The following is a 13,539-nucleotide window of genomic DNA, read 5'->3' on the forward strand; positions in this document are numbered from 1 at the left end:
AAATCAAAAGTGAAATAAGTAATAAACTTCATCCAACCTTTCTTCGATGAAAAAACTATGATTTCCTTCGACATATTCCAGAATTGTGATGATTTTTCCTTCGATTCGTAGGGTTTCAAATGCGATTCAGAGTGTTTGAGTGTTTCCTTCGATTCGTAGGGTTTGAAATTCGATTCAGAGTGTTTGAGTCTGAGATGAATTCAGATCGTTTTCTTTTTTCCCACCAATTTTAAAATTGAAATGACAATTTTGCCCTTAATATATTCGAAAATGATAGTTTTATTTGATAAAATGATAGTTTTGTTAGATTAAATCTAGGCCACATATTTTAAAAATGTGTGGTGGAGATTTAGTTATAGGGTTATCACACAAATTGGGGTTATCATTATAATGCACCCCTATATATATATATATATATATATATATATATATATATATATATATATATACTAACAAAATATGAATAGAATAAATTGGTGGAAGGTGGAGCCCACTTACCATTTATTGTAAAAGTAAAATGGAAAATAAAACTCTATTATGAGGTGGAAGAATATGCAAATTATGACTCTTATGGTGGAGCACATGGGAGAACATTTTTTTTTAAATTGCGGGTGGAACAAATATTTTCATTTTGGCCTGGACTACCATAACATAGGTAGTAAACTTTGAAAAATCATTAAAAATTCAAATTAACTAGGGTTAATGGACTTTCATTTCTACGACCTCAAAGAGTAAACTATGATTTGGATAAAAACGAGATCATTAAGAGTGGTTTTATCACTGATCCGAAATTTACATACAGTTCCCATGCATTGTTGCTAGCATAACACAAATATATCTAGTGATTAAAATGTAAACGTGCTATACAACGCAAAAATTGGGGCAAACTTAACTACTTGGCAAAATGGATGCCAATTAAGTTTCCAATTTAAATGGCATCAAAGCTCTTCGCCCTGCTCCTGATCCCTGATCCATTTTGTAGCTACCCATTTCTCACCTTTGATCACCGGACAGCTCCCGTGGAGAGATGCCTGCAATATTGAAATCATTTCATCGCTCCAAATATGAGATTAAAAGCAGCTAATGTCACCAAGCAAGATCTTGCCTACCAAAGATGCATGATTCATCTTATGTCTTTCGCTCCTCTAATGCACCCTGCACCTTCGTCTCCTCGTTGTTTCTCTCTTCTATTGTCTTTCTACTATTGTCATTTCCTATCCCTTCCCATCAAACTCGCTGAACTAAATCAATCGTGCCTCATAGCGCGTCTCTTGCCAGCCCATTTCACAACGTCACTATAGGCCTCCTATGACCTAGCTATAGTTCTCCCTCTGTTTTGACAACTCAATTCCTCTTAATATATAAGTTTCTGGATGAACTGATAACACTGTAGATATAGCTATAATTCCCTCTCCATTAAACAAACTTTAGAAACTCAACGACTCACTAAAATGATGACAAAACTATGAACTTTGGAAAATACCATATCAAGTTTTACCTAGTTGCCTATCTTCTTTCACATTTTAGCATTTTCTTTATTAGTGCTATCAATTGGACAAAAAACCATCAATGGTACAAAAGAAAAAAAAATGCCGAAATTCGAATATCGTAAAAAGATATGAGCAAACTTTGAGACATTATAAGGAAAATAACTTGTAGGAAGTAACTCACGGGATCAATTGTGCCATTTGGAAACAGGGAGTAGAATAGTAGCCCATCTCCTGTCCGTGGCTTCACTTTTAGACCAAGACATTTCCCAAAATCGTAATTGCTATCTATGTTTTGCCCATTCTGTATATCAAACCATCAAGATATTGTAAACTACAGCACTTGGTTGAGGTGGTTCAACGAGAATAAAAAAAGATCAGGAATTAGCAAAAGGGGCGAAGATAACCTCTAAAGGGAACATGGTTTCACCACCTTCTTCAACATCAGATAAATACAATAGAAAAGAAGCCAGCTGAAAATTTTCAAAATTAAAGTTAGTTTGCCTTTCAACACTAATTACACGTAACTGGAGACATATTTCAACAGAAAGCTTTGGATAGAACTTAAAAATCTTTGGTTCACTGAAGGGTCAGATGTTATTCGCTGAAATCTAGAGAGATGCGTAATAATAGGCACAATGGTATAGTTTCAGTTTCCATGCCCTTGTGAAACTATGGTCAAATGAAAAGAAATAAAATAGAGTGAAAGTAAGAGAGTTGTGTTTCCACATAGCTGCCTAAAATATATCAAACCATTTTCTATTACCCCCAGGTTCAATAGCATGAGGATATTAGAAGAAGAACTAAAGAGATATTACCATTAAAATTCCCAGACATTGATTATTCCACATATTTACATCTACGTTTTATAATAATCCGCAATGAACAGCATAACATAAAAGAACAGCTAGTACAAATGCTACAAGAACTATCTAAAATAAAACTTATATTACCCGCTGGCTCTTTTGTGGGCCATATTCAGCTGGATTGAATGCATCGTAATGTGACTGGTATCTCTGCCCAATCTCATAACGCAAGACATTGAAGGACTGAAACATGGAAATACACAGTATTAAAAAGGTTATGGTAAGAAGATGTGATAGAGCAAAGGTGATTGATGAAGAGAAAACAATAGCAACTGAATAGAATTCCTCAAAGAGACCTACATGATGTATCCCAGAATTGACAACAATTAAAGAAAAACATAGCTACCAACTAAGACGCTTTAAAGGATAAAAGCCTAGCACATCAATGTCCATGCATCAAAAAATTATGACGTAAGCAATCATCCTGTAATCCAGGTCCATTGCCAGACATGAAATGCTTTAAAAGGAAGACATCTAATAGTAAATTGCTCTTTATTTCAAAGCAAGCGTGCAGATTTGAGTGCATACGACAATTTGTTTAAGTACAAAAAAAGAGTTTCAGGTATTTTGTCATACTCAAATGAGCACCGACTAGAAAAAATAGAGCCAATAGAACATAAATAGACCAAGTTCCAAAAGTGCAATACCTCTCCATGTTTCCTGGGGATCATTGTTGCTCTAGCAATTTTTTCCTCAATCTGATCCAGGGTTCCACTTTTGTCTTCATTTGCACTGATAAACATCCCAGAACTAATAGGAAAGAACTCAGCATTTCAAATCATATGTTAATAGTCGTATTATGAAAAGAATCAAACACCAAAACAAAAGAACTAAAATGGGTAAAGACTACGTCCAATGCTTATAACTCCAGCATTTGACTCAAGATGCTATCAGTAATCACCTTGTCCTGACTCCTTTCGTATTATCTGCTGTTTCTCCCTGCCGTAGAGCTAAGGTTGATGGCCTGAGATTTACTTTTGCCATTCTGATAATGTTTTGGCATTGTTCTGCAGTAGCAAAGTTCGGAAAGTATAAAGCCCTAGGCTTCCAGCTCAGAATCTAGAAAAAAAAAATCAACGGACAAAGACAACTGAGTTAAAACGAACAAAATATTACACCGAAAATGAAGAATGAGCTGAATGATCTAGCTATAACATGCTAAGATATGTGCTAAAAACAAAATAACAATAACATGGTAAGATCTGCGCTTCGCTTCCTGTCTACCAAAAAAAATGTTTAAGATCTCAGTTGAATTATTTATACTCAACAAAGAAAACTTGAAATTAACAGAAATAGATTAAATAGTATTATTCAGTTATCTAATCAATGTAGCCTAAGGATTCCAACCCATGTGTTACTGTTGCTGCTGTGCGATCAGAAAGCACTCAGTTAAGGGCTTAAGATCTAATGATTGGTGGTTTAATATCATTTCTCCTTACTGTTGAAGTACCAAAATGCGACGTGTTTATCTTCCAACAACCTGTCGTGGGAACGAACGGGAAAACCCTAAGCTAGTAAGCTAGGAGATGAATCACGAACAAACTAATTATACACTGGTTAAGCTTTCCTGCACAAAGTGTTTTTCTACAAAACTAGTACTATATGTCAAATTATTCAGTCGTTAAACGATCCATGAGTGAAATTGAATTAAGATGCAGAGCTACATACCTGAACGGGTATCGTCTCCACAGAGTCCTCGCCGGAATCTCCGTGTGCGATCCCCTTCAAATCCATCACTTCCTCCACCAATTCCCTCGTCCGCGGCCTCAAATTACTAGTAGGACTCTCCTGCCGTACACATTTATCAACTCTATTCACACCGAGCATGATTAAAAAGCAGAATTTTCCAAAATTGAAGGGGGAAAACAGTTGACGAACCTGCTGAGAGAAAAGAGATGCGCCAAAGAAACCGGCGAGGAAGAAGAAGAGGCATAAAAGGAAAATTAAAGGCAGTCCTAGGGTTGTCCAGCTTCCTCCGGCGACTTTGCTTCCTTTGATCTTCATTCTCTTCTACTGCCTATTCCGAAACGCGATCGGAAGGAAACAATTGTTGTTCAAGCTCAGTTAAACTGATTTTGCAGCGGAATCGCGGTGCGTTGGCAGCAAAAACGCCGGGAGATTACGGTTTCGGAGTGTGGTGAAGCGGCGGGAATTGTTTTCCTGCCGTTGAAGTCGTCTCCTTCCTTCAAATCAAAAACTTCATTAATGGATTTTAGACATGATTGTAATATAGGAACTTGGCCCCACCCGGATTGACTTGGATTTAGGCAATCTTCAATTAATCTTAATTACTCAAGTTTATTTTTGAGTTTACCTCAAATAAAATCATTATACTAGTAGTACTTTGCTTTTATGATCTTAAAAGAAGTGAAATTCTGTAATGTTTATGGTTTTTCAAATTATTTTAGGCGCCTGCTTATGGAGATAATTTACTCCTTATTTTAAATTGATTTTCTTCTGAAATTTAGTGAATTAAAACGTTATTATAGAGAGACAAGATACGTCTACAAATATTTTATCTTTTTAAGTTTTGTAATAAATTTTTGTTCAATTTAACAAAATAATAATAATTAAATTCAGAAGTCTGTTAAATTATAAATCTAATTAAACTAAAAATAAAAGTATAAAAATTTATGTGTGCATGTGTTAGCCGAGCGTGATTAATGCTCCGACTATTAATGTCACGAGTTCAAACTTATTATGGTGCGACTTTTGAAAATTTATGTTTATTTGCTGATTAAAAAAGATATAAATTAAAATAAAGTATAAGGACTTAATAAAACAAAAAATTAAAGGATCTATTAAAACAAAATACATTGTATAATAGCTAGTTGCAATCTCATTCTTCGTGTTCGATACGTGGTACTCATCTGTAGCTATACTATTGCTACAACATATATTTGTAGTTGGTTTTAGTACTAATAAAAAGTGCATCATCTTCCTTAAATTCGATTGACTTAATTATCTTAAAAGAGTGGATTACATAATTTATCTTGCGATTGTTAAAAACAATGGAATAAAATTCCTGAGTAATGCATAAGTGATACTCTAATTATTAGAGTCAAAGGAAAATAACAACAAAAAGCTGAATGAATATTACAAACGAAATATTAAAACAAACCAAACTATAAGACGAGTCAAGGAAGATCTTCTTTCCTCAAGACAATAATGCTTTCGAATTGGCGTATTGGCCCCAAAGATAAAAACGACTTCCCTCTGACGTGTAGAAGCACCTCAAAATCACTGAGGATTGTCAAACTTGATAGAGCGCCGATAATCGAGTAATATAATGTTTCTAATTGCTCCCTAAATGTTGAGAACTAGAAAGAGATAGAAAATGTTTTTGCTGATGTTTCTCTACAATTCCATGTATTTATAAATACAAAATGAGGAATGGGAGGTCATGAAATTAAAGCACCATAAACGACATTATTAAGGCAATAATTGCTACAAAAAAGTGAAAAGTCAAAAAGCTTCCCATGAACATCCTCCACTACTCATGTCATTTATTTCCACAAGGGTAAGGGTGATATATGATGAATGGGGTGGATCGTGCAACTTGTTGGAGGTGAATAAGAGGGAGCTTGCATGAGATTAATGTTCCACTTCCCTTTTAGTCTATGAACGTCATAAGACAAAGTAGTTAAATGAGGGAGGACATTGTTTTTCGAAGGAGTGGTTGGAGATTATAACTTACTTGTAATTGATACCATGCCCACATGATATTCGTATACTAGGAAGGATTTTAGGTCATGTGCAAACGATCAGAATATACATATTGGAACAATTTGTAATACTAAAATCAATTTATAAAAATTGCACAAAATACTAGTACTTGTGTATTTGATATTCCATTGATTGAGAAGAAATTAGGCAAGTGTTGGAAAACTGAATTGAGATATCATAAAACGGATAAAACACAAGTTTCTATTAACTGAAATCAAAGTCTTACAAACACGCACATAAAAATGCAAACCAACTGCATTACATTTACTCTATCATTATTCCATTTCCAAAGAGGTTCTAAGTCCGGCCGCCGACTTGAATCCCTTCCTGCGCCGTGCTCTTGATCGTCTCGCCGGCTTGCTTCGTCTTCTCCCCGACATACATCGTCCCTTCCTGCACGCGCCGCTTCGCATAGTCCAGTGGCTCCTGCCCGGTCGCCTGCCTGAACGAGTTGAACACCCACGAAATCGAGGAGAGGCCGGTCAGCCCGAACGCCCCGGACGTGAGGAGCGCCGCCACGGCCCCGGCCAGCAGGATGATGGCCGGCACCAGGATGGGGCTGAAGATGACAAAGACCGGGGTGGCAACGGCGAGCCCGATGAGGCTGCCGACGAGCGTGATCCCGGCGAGGCCGAGGAGCGCGCCGCCAACGGGGAGGAGCGTTATCACAGCGAGGACTTGGCCGGTGGAGGGGCCGTGGCGCGGGAGGAGGGAGGCTTTTCCGGAGGCGTCGTAGCGGTGGAGGAGGGGCTGCTGCTGGGGGTGGACTTGGACTTGGTGCGGCTGTGGGCGGTTGCGGTCGGCCATGATGAGATTGAGATGTGGTGAGAAGGTGGAATTGAAGGTGTAAATATATGAATAGGGGGCCAAGTGCTACGTGTTGGGGGCCAAGGGGAGGGGGCTTGCATGACATACAAGTTGCACTTAGCTTTTGCCACCTTTTTATTTTCTTTCTATAATACTATCAAATGCTACTTACTATAGTACTACTACTATAAATTATTGGGCTGGAGTTTTGTGGAAATGCTATTGGGTTTGTCTATAACGTTGTATCATATCCCTAATTGTTTGTTATCGAGTGTCATTTTATAATCAACAGTGTAGTGTCATTTGATCACTTCATTTTTCAATGATAGGGCAAAATTTTTAAATGTCCACTTTCCTATATTATACTCCTTCCTTACAATAGCGGGGTCATTTCATTTTCTCATTCATTTTAAAAAAATAATTATAAATAATTAAAGTAGAAAAAGAGTAAAATTATAAAAGATACTCCCTCCATCCCACAAAAGATATCACACTTTCATTTTTAGTTTGTCCCACAAAAGATGTCATATTTTCCTTTTTGAAAAAAGTTCTCTCTCACATAAATATAAAAATTATATTTTCTCTCTACATTTAACATACAAAACAAAACCTCATAAAATCTCGTGCCGTCCCACGAGTGTGACATCTTTTGTGGGACGGGGGGAGTAGAATACTATACAGAAGAATCTTATCTGCAATACATCAAACATTTGTAAGTCAAGTTTGACATTTTATCTAAACAGAAAAATACAATGAAAAATAAATTAGAAAAGCATACAAAGAGCACATTCGTATCACTAACCCAAAAGAGGGTTTATTGTATTGATTAGCTCCCACTAATTTTAACATATATTATGTCCCCCAAACATAAAATACGAATTTATATAAAATATAAATTTTAGTCGTCCAAGATCCAAGTCTATTATTGCAGCCCCTGCTTTGGCTGATCACTACAATAATATCACAAGGTAGGCCTCCAAGCCAATTGCAACAACTATTTTTGCAGTTCTTGGTTTATTAATCCAATTAATATGCATCCATAAACTATTTAGGTCGCTTTAGCGTCACTAAACAATTTAAGCAAGTAAACCCCATCACACGATGCCAACCATGCATCTATGAATGAGCCTAGAATTTAGAGTAAACGCTTTGGCGTAAAACTCGTGGTCGAAAAGGCTAGGAATATCAAACAATTATGATGGACGATGTTTCGTTTGTTTAAAAAACAAGACTTATATTTTATGGCGAAAAAGTGTGATACTAGTTATGTGAATATAATATCCAATATTAAAACTTAAACAGTTACTGGGCGCTGCCTACCTAGACATAGTATAACCTAGACTACAAATATTGGGTGCCACCTACCCAGACATAGTATAACACGGACTACACATACTGGGTGTCGCCTACCCAGACATAGTATAATACAAACTACACGTACTAGGCGTCGCCTACCCAGACATAGTATTATAATACGACTACACATACTGGGCACTAGGCCTGTCAAATTGGGTACCCGCAGATACCCAATGTGAAATTTTCGGGTACCTGATCCCGAAATTCTCAAAATCCAATACCCGATACCTAGGGACGGATCTAATATATGTTTAGATGGGGCAAATGCCCCACGTCAATCTCCAATATATATTGTAACGACCCGCCCATTTAGGGTATAATAAATGCGGCGCTCGCTAACTAGGTAGACCTAAAAGCATTAAAGACCATAAACTAGGGTTTCACTAGAAAGGGATTTGACCAAAGCATTTAATGAACAATTAAATAGGAGAAGAATAATGCCTTAGCAAAGAAATCCATCAAAAGATTAAAAGCTTAACCAAGTTCTTCAAAAGAGAATATTTCTAACTGTTCATATTCCAAAACATACCCACGAAAATAAAAGTATTCATCCCAACCAAAAGATAACAATTTTTCATAAAATAGCGGAAGCGACCAAGAAAGAAGTGAGGCTATGTATGAAGACACAACGACACCTTAAGTACCAACAGATCATCTTATTATTTTCTACTCAACACCGCCGCCCGCTCGTCACCACTCAACCTGCACATAAGGAAAACACATGCAGGGCTGAGTACTATAATCATACTCAATGGGCTCATTGCCGAAAACAGTTTGATCACAAATATAGTTATTATCATGCCATTTTCAAGTGTCCGTCGGGGTTTTAACTTTAGAAAGACCCGAGGCACCAAAATATCTTCTTTCTCAAATATCACGGTCGCGCAACCATTTTTCTCATAGACGTTTACCATATCCTCATTCTACATGACAAGGAATGCGGCCACAATCCAGGTCACTAGACCGGCCAACCCGTACGCTGACTCTCGGTCTAACATTGGTGTACACTAACCCAAGTAGAGTTTGCGGCTCTACAAGGATCCGAATTCGATTAAATCAATAGTGGCATAGCCACGAGGGATAGGCACGACAAAACAAATCAAGGCATGATAACACATCTTTCATTCTCATCAATATCAGTTTAGGACAATGTCCTTATTTTAAAAGAAAGCCCACCTCGTAGGTTTAGCTCGATAGAATTCTTTTCTCCTCGTTTATCACGCTGAGAGCGCGAAGTATCACCTTTAAATTAGGCATATCTCAAATCAGTTTCAATCATGGATTTCAAATCATGCATGATCTCACGTTTCCCTTTTTCCCATCGATTATTTTCAAAATCATCAGTCAAAATCAAAGTATGATTAGCATATCATTTTTATTCAAATAACAACTCCAAATTCACCATTAAATCGTGTCACGCATGAGTGTTCCACACACACAACATACGCACACGATCATCACACTTGTGCACGCCGACCAAGGCGTGCGCGCACACACACACACACGGTCAAAAACACACACACATCCATGCATCCCAAATTTCATCAATTTATTTCCCCTTCACTCATCTAAATGCATGTGGACTCAAGAATACCGATTAATCGGTAGAAGAAGAGGAGATCAATAATTAAAGTACCTTTTCCAAATGAACGAACGGTAGAAACAAGGAATTAGTCTTGATTCTTCAATAATCTCTTGAATTTCACTTGAATTCTTCTCAATTGATGAAGAAATCTTGAAGAAAACTTGAAGAAAACTTGGAGAGAGTGGGAAGAGAATTTTCGAAATTTTTGGAAGTGGGAGGCGCCGGTTTTGTGATCTCTAGGGTTAGAGTTTCTCATGTATTTATAGAGTCACAAATAATATCCCAATAATTAATTAAATAAAAGATTTGGGAGAGATATTGGGGAAGTGGCGTTAATTAGTTGAGAAGTAAGAGGATTTTCGAATTTTGTAGGCTATTTTAATAGCCTATAATTAATTCAAATATTTCACGGAGTAGAATAATATATCACGGAGCAAGAAAATAATAATCAAATCTCCCAAGTATAGCCAAAAGTGGCGTGTATTTCCCTCTTCCCACAAGGAATAAATTCAAATCCTAATTTAATTAGGATATGGTAAGATTTTCTTAGATATGGCAAGATATGCTAGGATATTTTAGCATATTTATATTTATTCATGGAAGAGAATAAATAAGAGATCAATAAAATAACAAATAATTTCTCTCTCCCTTCTAGATGAGATTTTCGAAAATCTCATGAATATCAAAGATGGAAAATTCGAAAATTCCATGTAGGATTTATAGGGTATTTGGACTTTGGATTTAATTTGGATAATTATCCCAAACAAAATAATTAAATCCAAGAATAATATTATTTCTTCTCCAATAATCATGATGGCCGAAAATTCCACATGCTTTAATTAATGCTCCTATTTAATTCTCACTCATCCCTTAGGAAAATAAATAATAATTCCCCCACAATTATATTTCTCCGCATCAAATATTCACATCCAATCAATCATCTCTTCACTTCCACTTCATTTTCTCAACGTATTGACCTTTCAACGGCCACATCATTTTTTCATCTTTGACTATTCAATAGCCACGTCAACATTTCAACTAGTTGACTATTCAACTCAATCTCCATTCTCATACGCAATTAGGTCACAAAGACACTATGCAATTAATCACTCATCAAATAATTCACATATCATAGCATTTAAGGCATTTAATGCAAAAAATTTTATAACCCGAAAATTAGAATTTAAAAAAGTGGGGCGTTACATATATACACATATACATTAAAATAATCTAATACTCACATATTCACATAATTTGCGCCCCTTCATTTAATAAAATAAAGATTTCCTTGCCCCTCACCTATGGAAAACACCGCTTGCACTAGAAAATAGGGAGACCTAAGGCCCCAAATAAAAATATAAGTACTATAAATATAAGCCCCATAAAATTTTTAAATAAAACTAATTAAAATATTTGTGTTCCTTTTGAATACAGCCGCAATCACTGAGGCCCTCTCCCAACACCCAAATTTTTTCTCTTATTATTATATGTTTATATTTATATGTTAATATTTTTGCCCTTCCTACTATAATTTTCTGGCTTCGTCCCTGTCGATACCCGACCCAAATTTGATTTCGGGTATTGAGATACCCGACTCGGGTATCCAATTTCATTTGTGATTATGATTTTGATTTTATAAAAAAATTAACTACAAACTTTTATAATTTATTTAATATTTAGTTTGAATTTAGTACAAAGTTAAAGTAATATTCAAGAGAAAAACTAAACACAAAATAAACATTTCACAATTATTAAAAATATATACTGCCAAGTTTTAAAGTGTATACTGCAACTCTCATGAACTGCCAAATATTAAAAGTTATAGTATTACTATATACGACTAATTCCCCATATATTGCCAAATATTAAAAGTTGTATCAACAAATTTAAATATTGAGGTAGTGACGGGACTATTATTTCGAGAGGAAAGGGAGAGATTGAGTAGTAGAGGATGGAAGAAAGGGAGGGCGGTTGGCGACAGCTGAGAGGAGAGGGAGAGACTGCTGAGGGGAGACCGCCGACGGCGGTGGGAGGCGCAGCGAGAGAGCAGGAGAGGGGAGGGAGTTGCTGTGCATTTTGGGGTATACCCTAATCCTATACGCTAACTATTACACTAAGTATTACTAAAATGTACTCCCTCCGTCCAACAATAGGAGTCCCGTTTTTCCGTTTTCGTCCGTCCGACAATAGGAGTCCCGGTTCTACTTACTATATTTGGACAATCTAATTACCCTCCCCTTTCTCACTTATTTTCGTTTCTGCCATTAAAAAAATAACCCCCCCACCCACCTTCCCCTCACACAATGCGACACATTTTTTCGTTCTTTCATTTTCTCTCTCACTCTTTCGATATCTCTCTCTACCCATGGGAACCCTCCCCCTCGATCCGCCGCCGCCTCCGGCAAAACGCGTCTCAACCACCTTCTCCTCCTCCCCACTCTCTCTTAAATGGATAATACTCCCTCGGAAACCCTAACCCCCATCTTTGGTCGATAATCTATCAAAAACCGTAATACCCTGTGGCCTCTTCCCCGTTCGAATCCGACGCCGGAGTGGACCTTCGACACCTCGGAGGGGTCGATCTGACTCCTATTGGGACCAATCTATCTCCAGTTCCCACATACTCGTGGAAAATTGTGATTCGATGTGCACCGTGGTTCCTGAAACTCCGATGGCCTCTTCCTTAAAACTCTGATGGTCAAACATCGGAAGCGTCCTATCGAGGAGGTGTGGTTCAAGGAATCCTGTGAGTTTTGTAAGAACCACCCTCTATCTAGGGTTTGGAGGTTCTTCAGATTTGGGTATTTAGGGGTTTTCGAGGGTTTGAGATGTCCTGTGATCTAGCCACCCCCAATTTGGGTTAGGAGGTTTAATCTACTATCCTATGGTGAAATTGGTGTATTTTGGCCGATTATATTGGTGTCATTTTTTGCTTGTTGGCTTATTTGATCCAGCTAATGTGCTTTGGTGCTTGTGTTGTGATTTTGCCACCCCCAATTCGGGTTAAGAGGTTTAATCTACTGCCCTATGAAGAATTTGGTGATATTTTGGCTGATTCTATTTGTGGAATTGTTGCTGTTTAGCTTATTTGGTCATGCTAATGTGTCAAGGTGCTTGTGTTGTGATTTAGCCACCCCCAATTTGGGTTAGGAGGCTTATTCAACTGTCATATGATGAGATTTTTTGTCTTTGGCCGATTACATGGAATTTCTTGCTGGAATTTGTACTATCCTATGCTGAAATTGTTGTCGGATGGCCTTCATGGTGTTGTGAAATCTGGTGTGGATTGTGTTGTTGGCTGGCAGATGTGGTGTTTGGCCAAAGTGTATTAGTCACCCCTTTTGAGGTTTGGAGGCTTACATAGCTTGTTGTCTTCCTACTTATGCAAAATGTATCTGCTGCCCCCATTATAACCCCTCTTGCTAGCACTCCATCATTGAAGTACTTGAGTAGGAATTGCACCACATTGTTCTTAATGTTGCTGCTCAAGTATAGGGTTTGCCTCTGCCCATTTTTCATCCCTATGATGAATTTTTTCTGAGGGATTTTAAACTAAACTTGTTAATGAGAGTTTTTTGGGAGATTTTGAGTTTTGGGGTTGGTAGAAGTTTCTTTAAGTGCAGTTGGAAGATGTATTTGTAAGGAGTTGGAATTCTAACTTTTTGAGTTCAAATTTCCTTCAAAAAAGTTATCGAGGGAAAGTTCAAATTTT

At 37.1% G+C, this 13,539-nt stretch overlaps 2 protein-coding genes across 3 annotated transcripts; both read right to left on the reverse strand.

Moving 5' to 3' along the window:
• Nucleotides 1-742: 742 nt before the first annotated feature.
• Nucleotides 743-4,553, reverse strand: LOC125210482 (putative prolyl 4-hydroxylase 9). Of its 2 annotated transcripts, XR_007174371.2 has the most exons (9): nucleotides 4,232-4,553; nucleotides 4,022-4,141; nucleotides 3,255-3,412; nucleotides 3,001-3,103; nucleotides 2,441-2,536; nucleotides 1,895-1,960; nucleotides 1,672-1,791; nucleotides 1,110-1,331; nucleotides 743-1,031 (listed from the first exon to the last, which is right to left on the reverse strand). XR_007174371.2 is itself a non-coding variant. In XM_048110034.2 (8 exons), exons 1-8 carry the CDS (start codon nucleotides 4,355-4,357, stop codon nucleotides 939-941), a joined length of 882 nt encoding a protein of 293 aa, XP_047965991.1. In that variant the 5' UTR covers nucleotides 4,358-4,553; the 3' UTR covers nucleotides 743-938. The 2 variants fall into 2 exon arrangements, 1 of the variants encoding a protein (XP_047965991.1); XM_048110034.2 differs by lacking the exon at nucleotides 1,110-1,331.
• Nucleotides 4,554-6,259: 1,706 nt separating this feature from the next.
• LOC125200816 (oleosin H1-like) lies at nucleotides 6,260-6,917 on the reverse strand. Its single transcript, XM_048098596.2, has one exon. It carries the CDS (start codon nucleotides 6,884-6,886, stop codon nucleotides 6,377-6,379), a length of 510 nt encoding a protein of 169 aa, XP_047954553.2. The 5' UTR covers nucleotides 6,887-6,917; the 3' UTR covers nucleotides 6,260-6,376.
• Between the last annotated feature and the right edge of the window lie 6,622 nt (nucleotides 6,918-13,539).

This window comes from Salvia hispanica, chromosome 2, assembly GCF_029641045.1.
Source record: "Salvia hispanica isolate PSC_SH4W2 chromosome 2, Shi_PSC_v1, whole genome shotgun sequence".
Lineage (NCBI taxonomy): Eukaryota > Viridiplantae > Streptophyta > Magnoliopsida > Lamiales > Lamiaceae > Salvia > Salvia hispanica.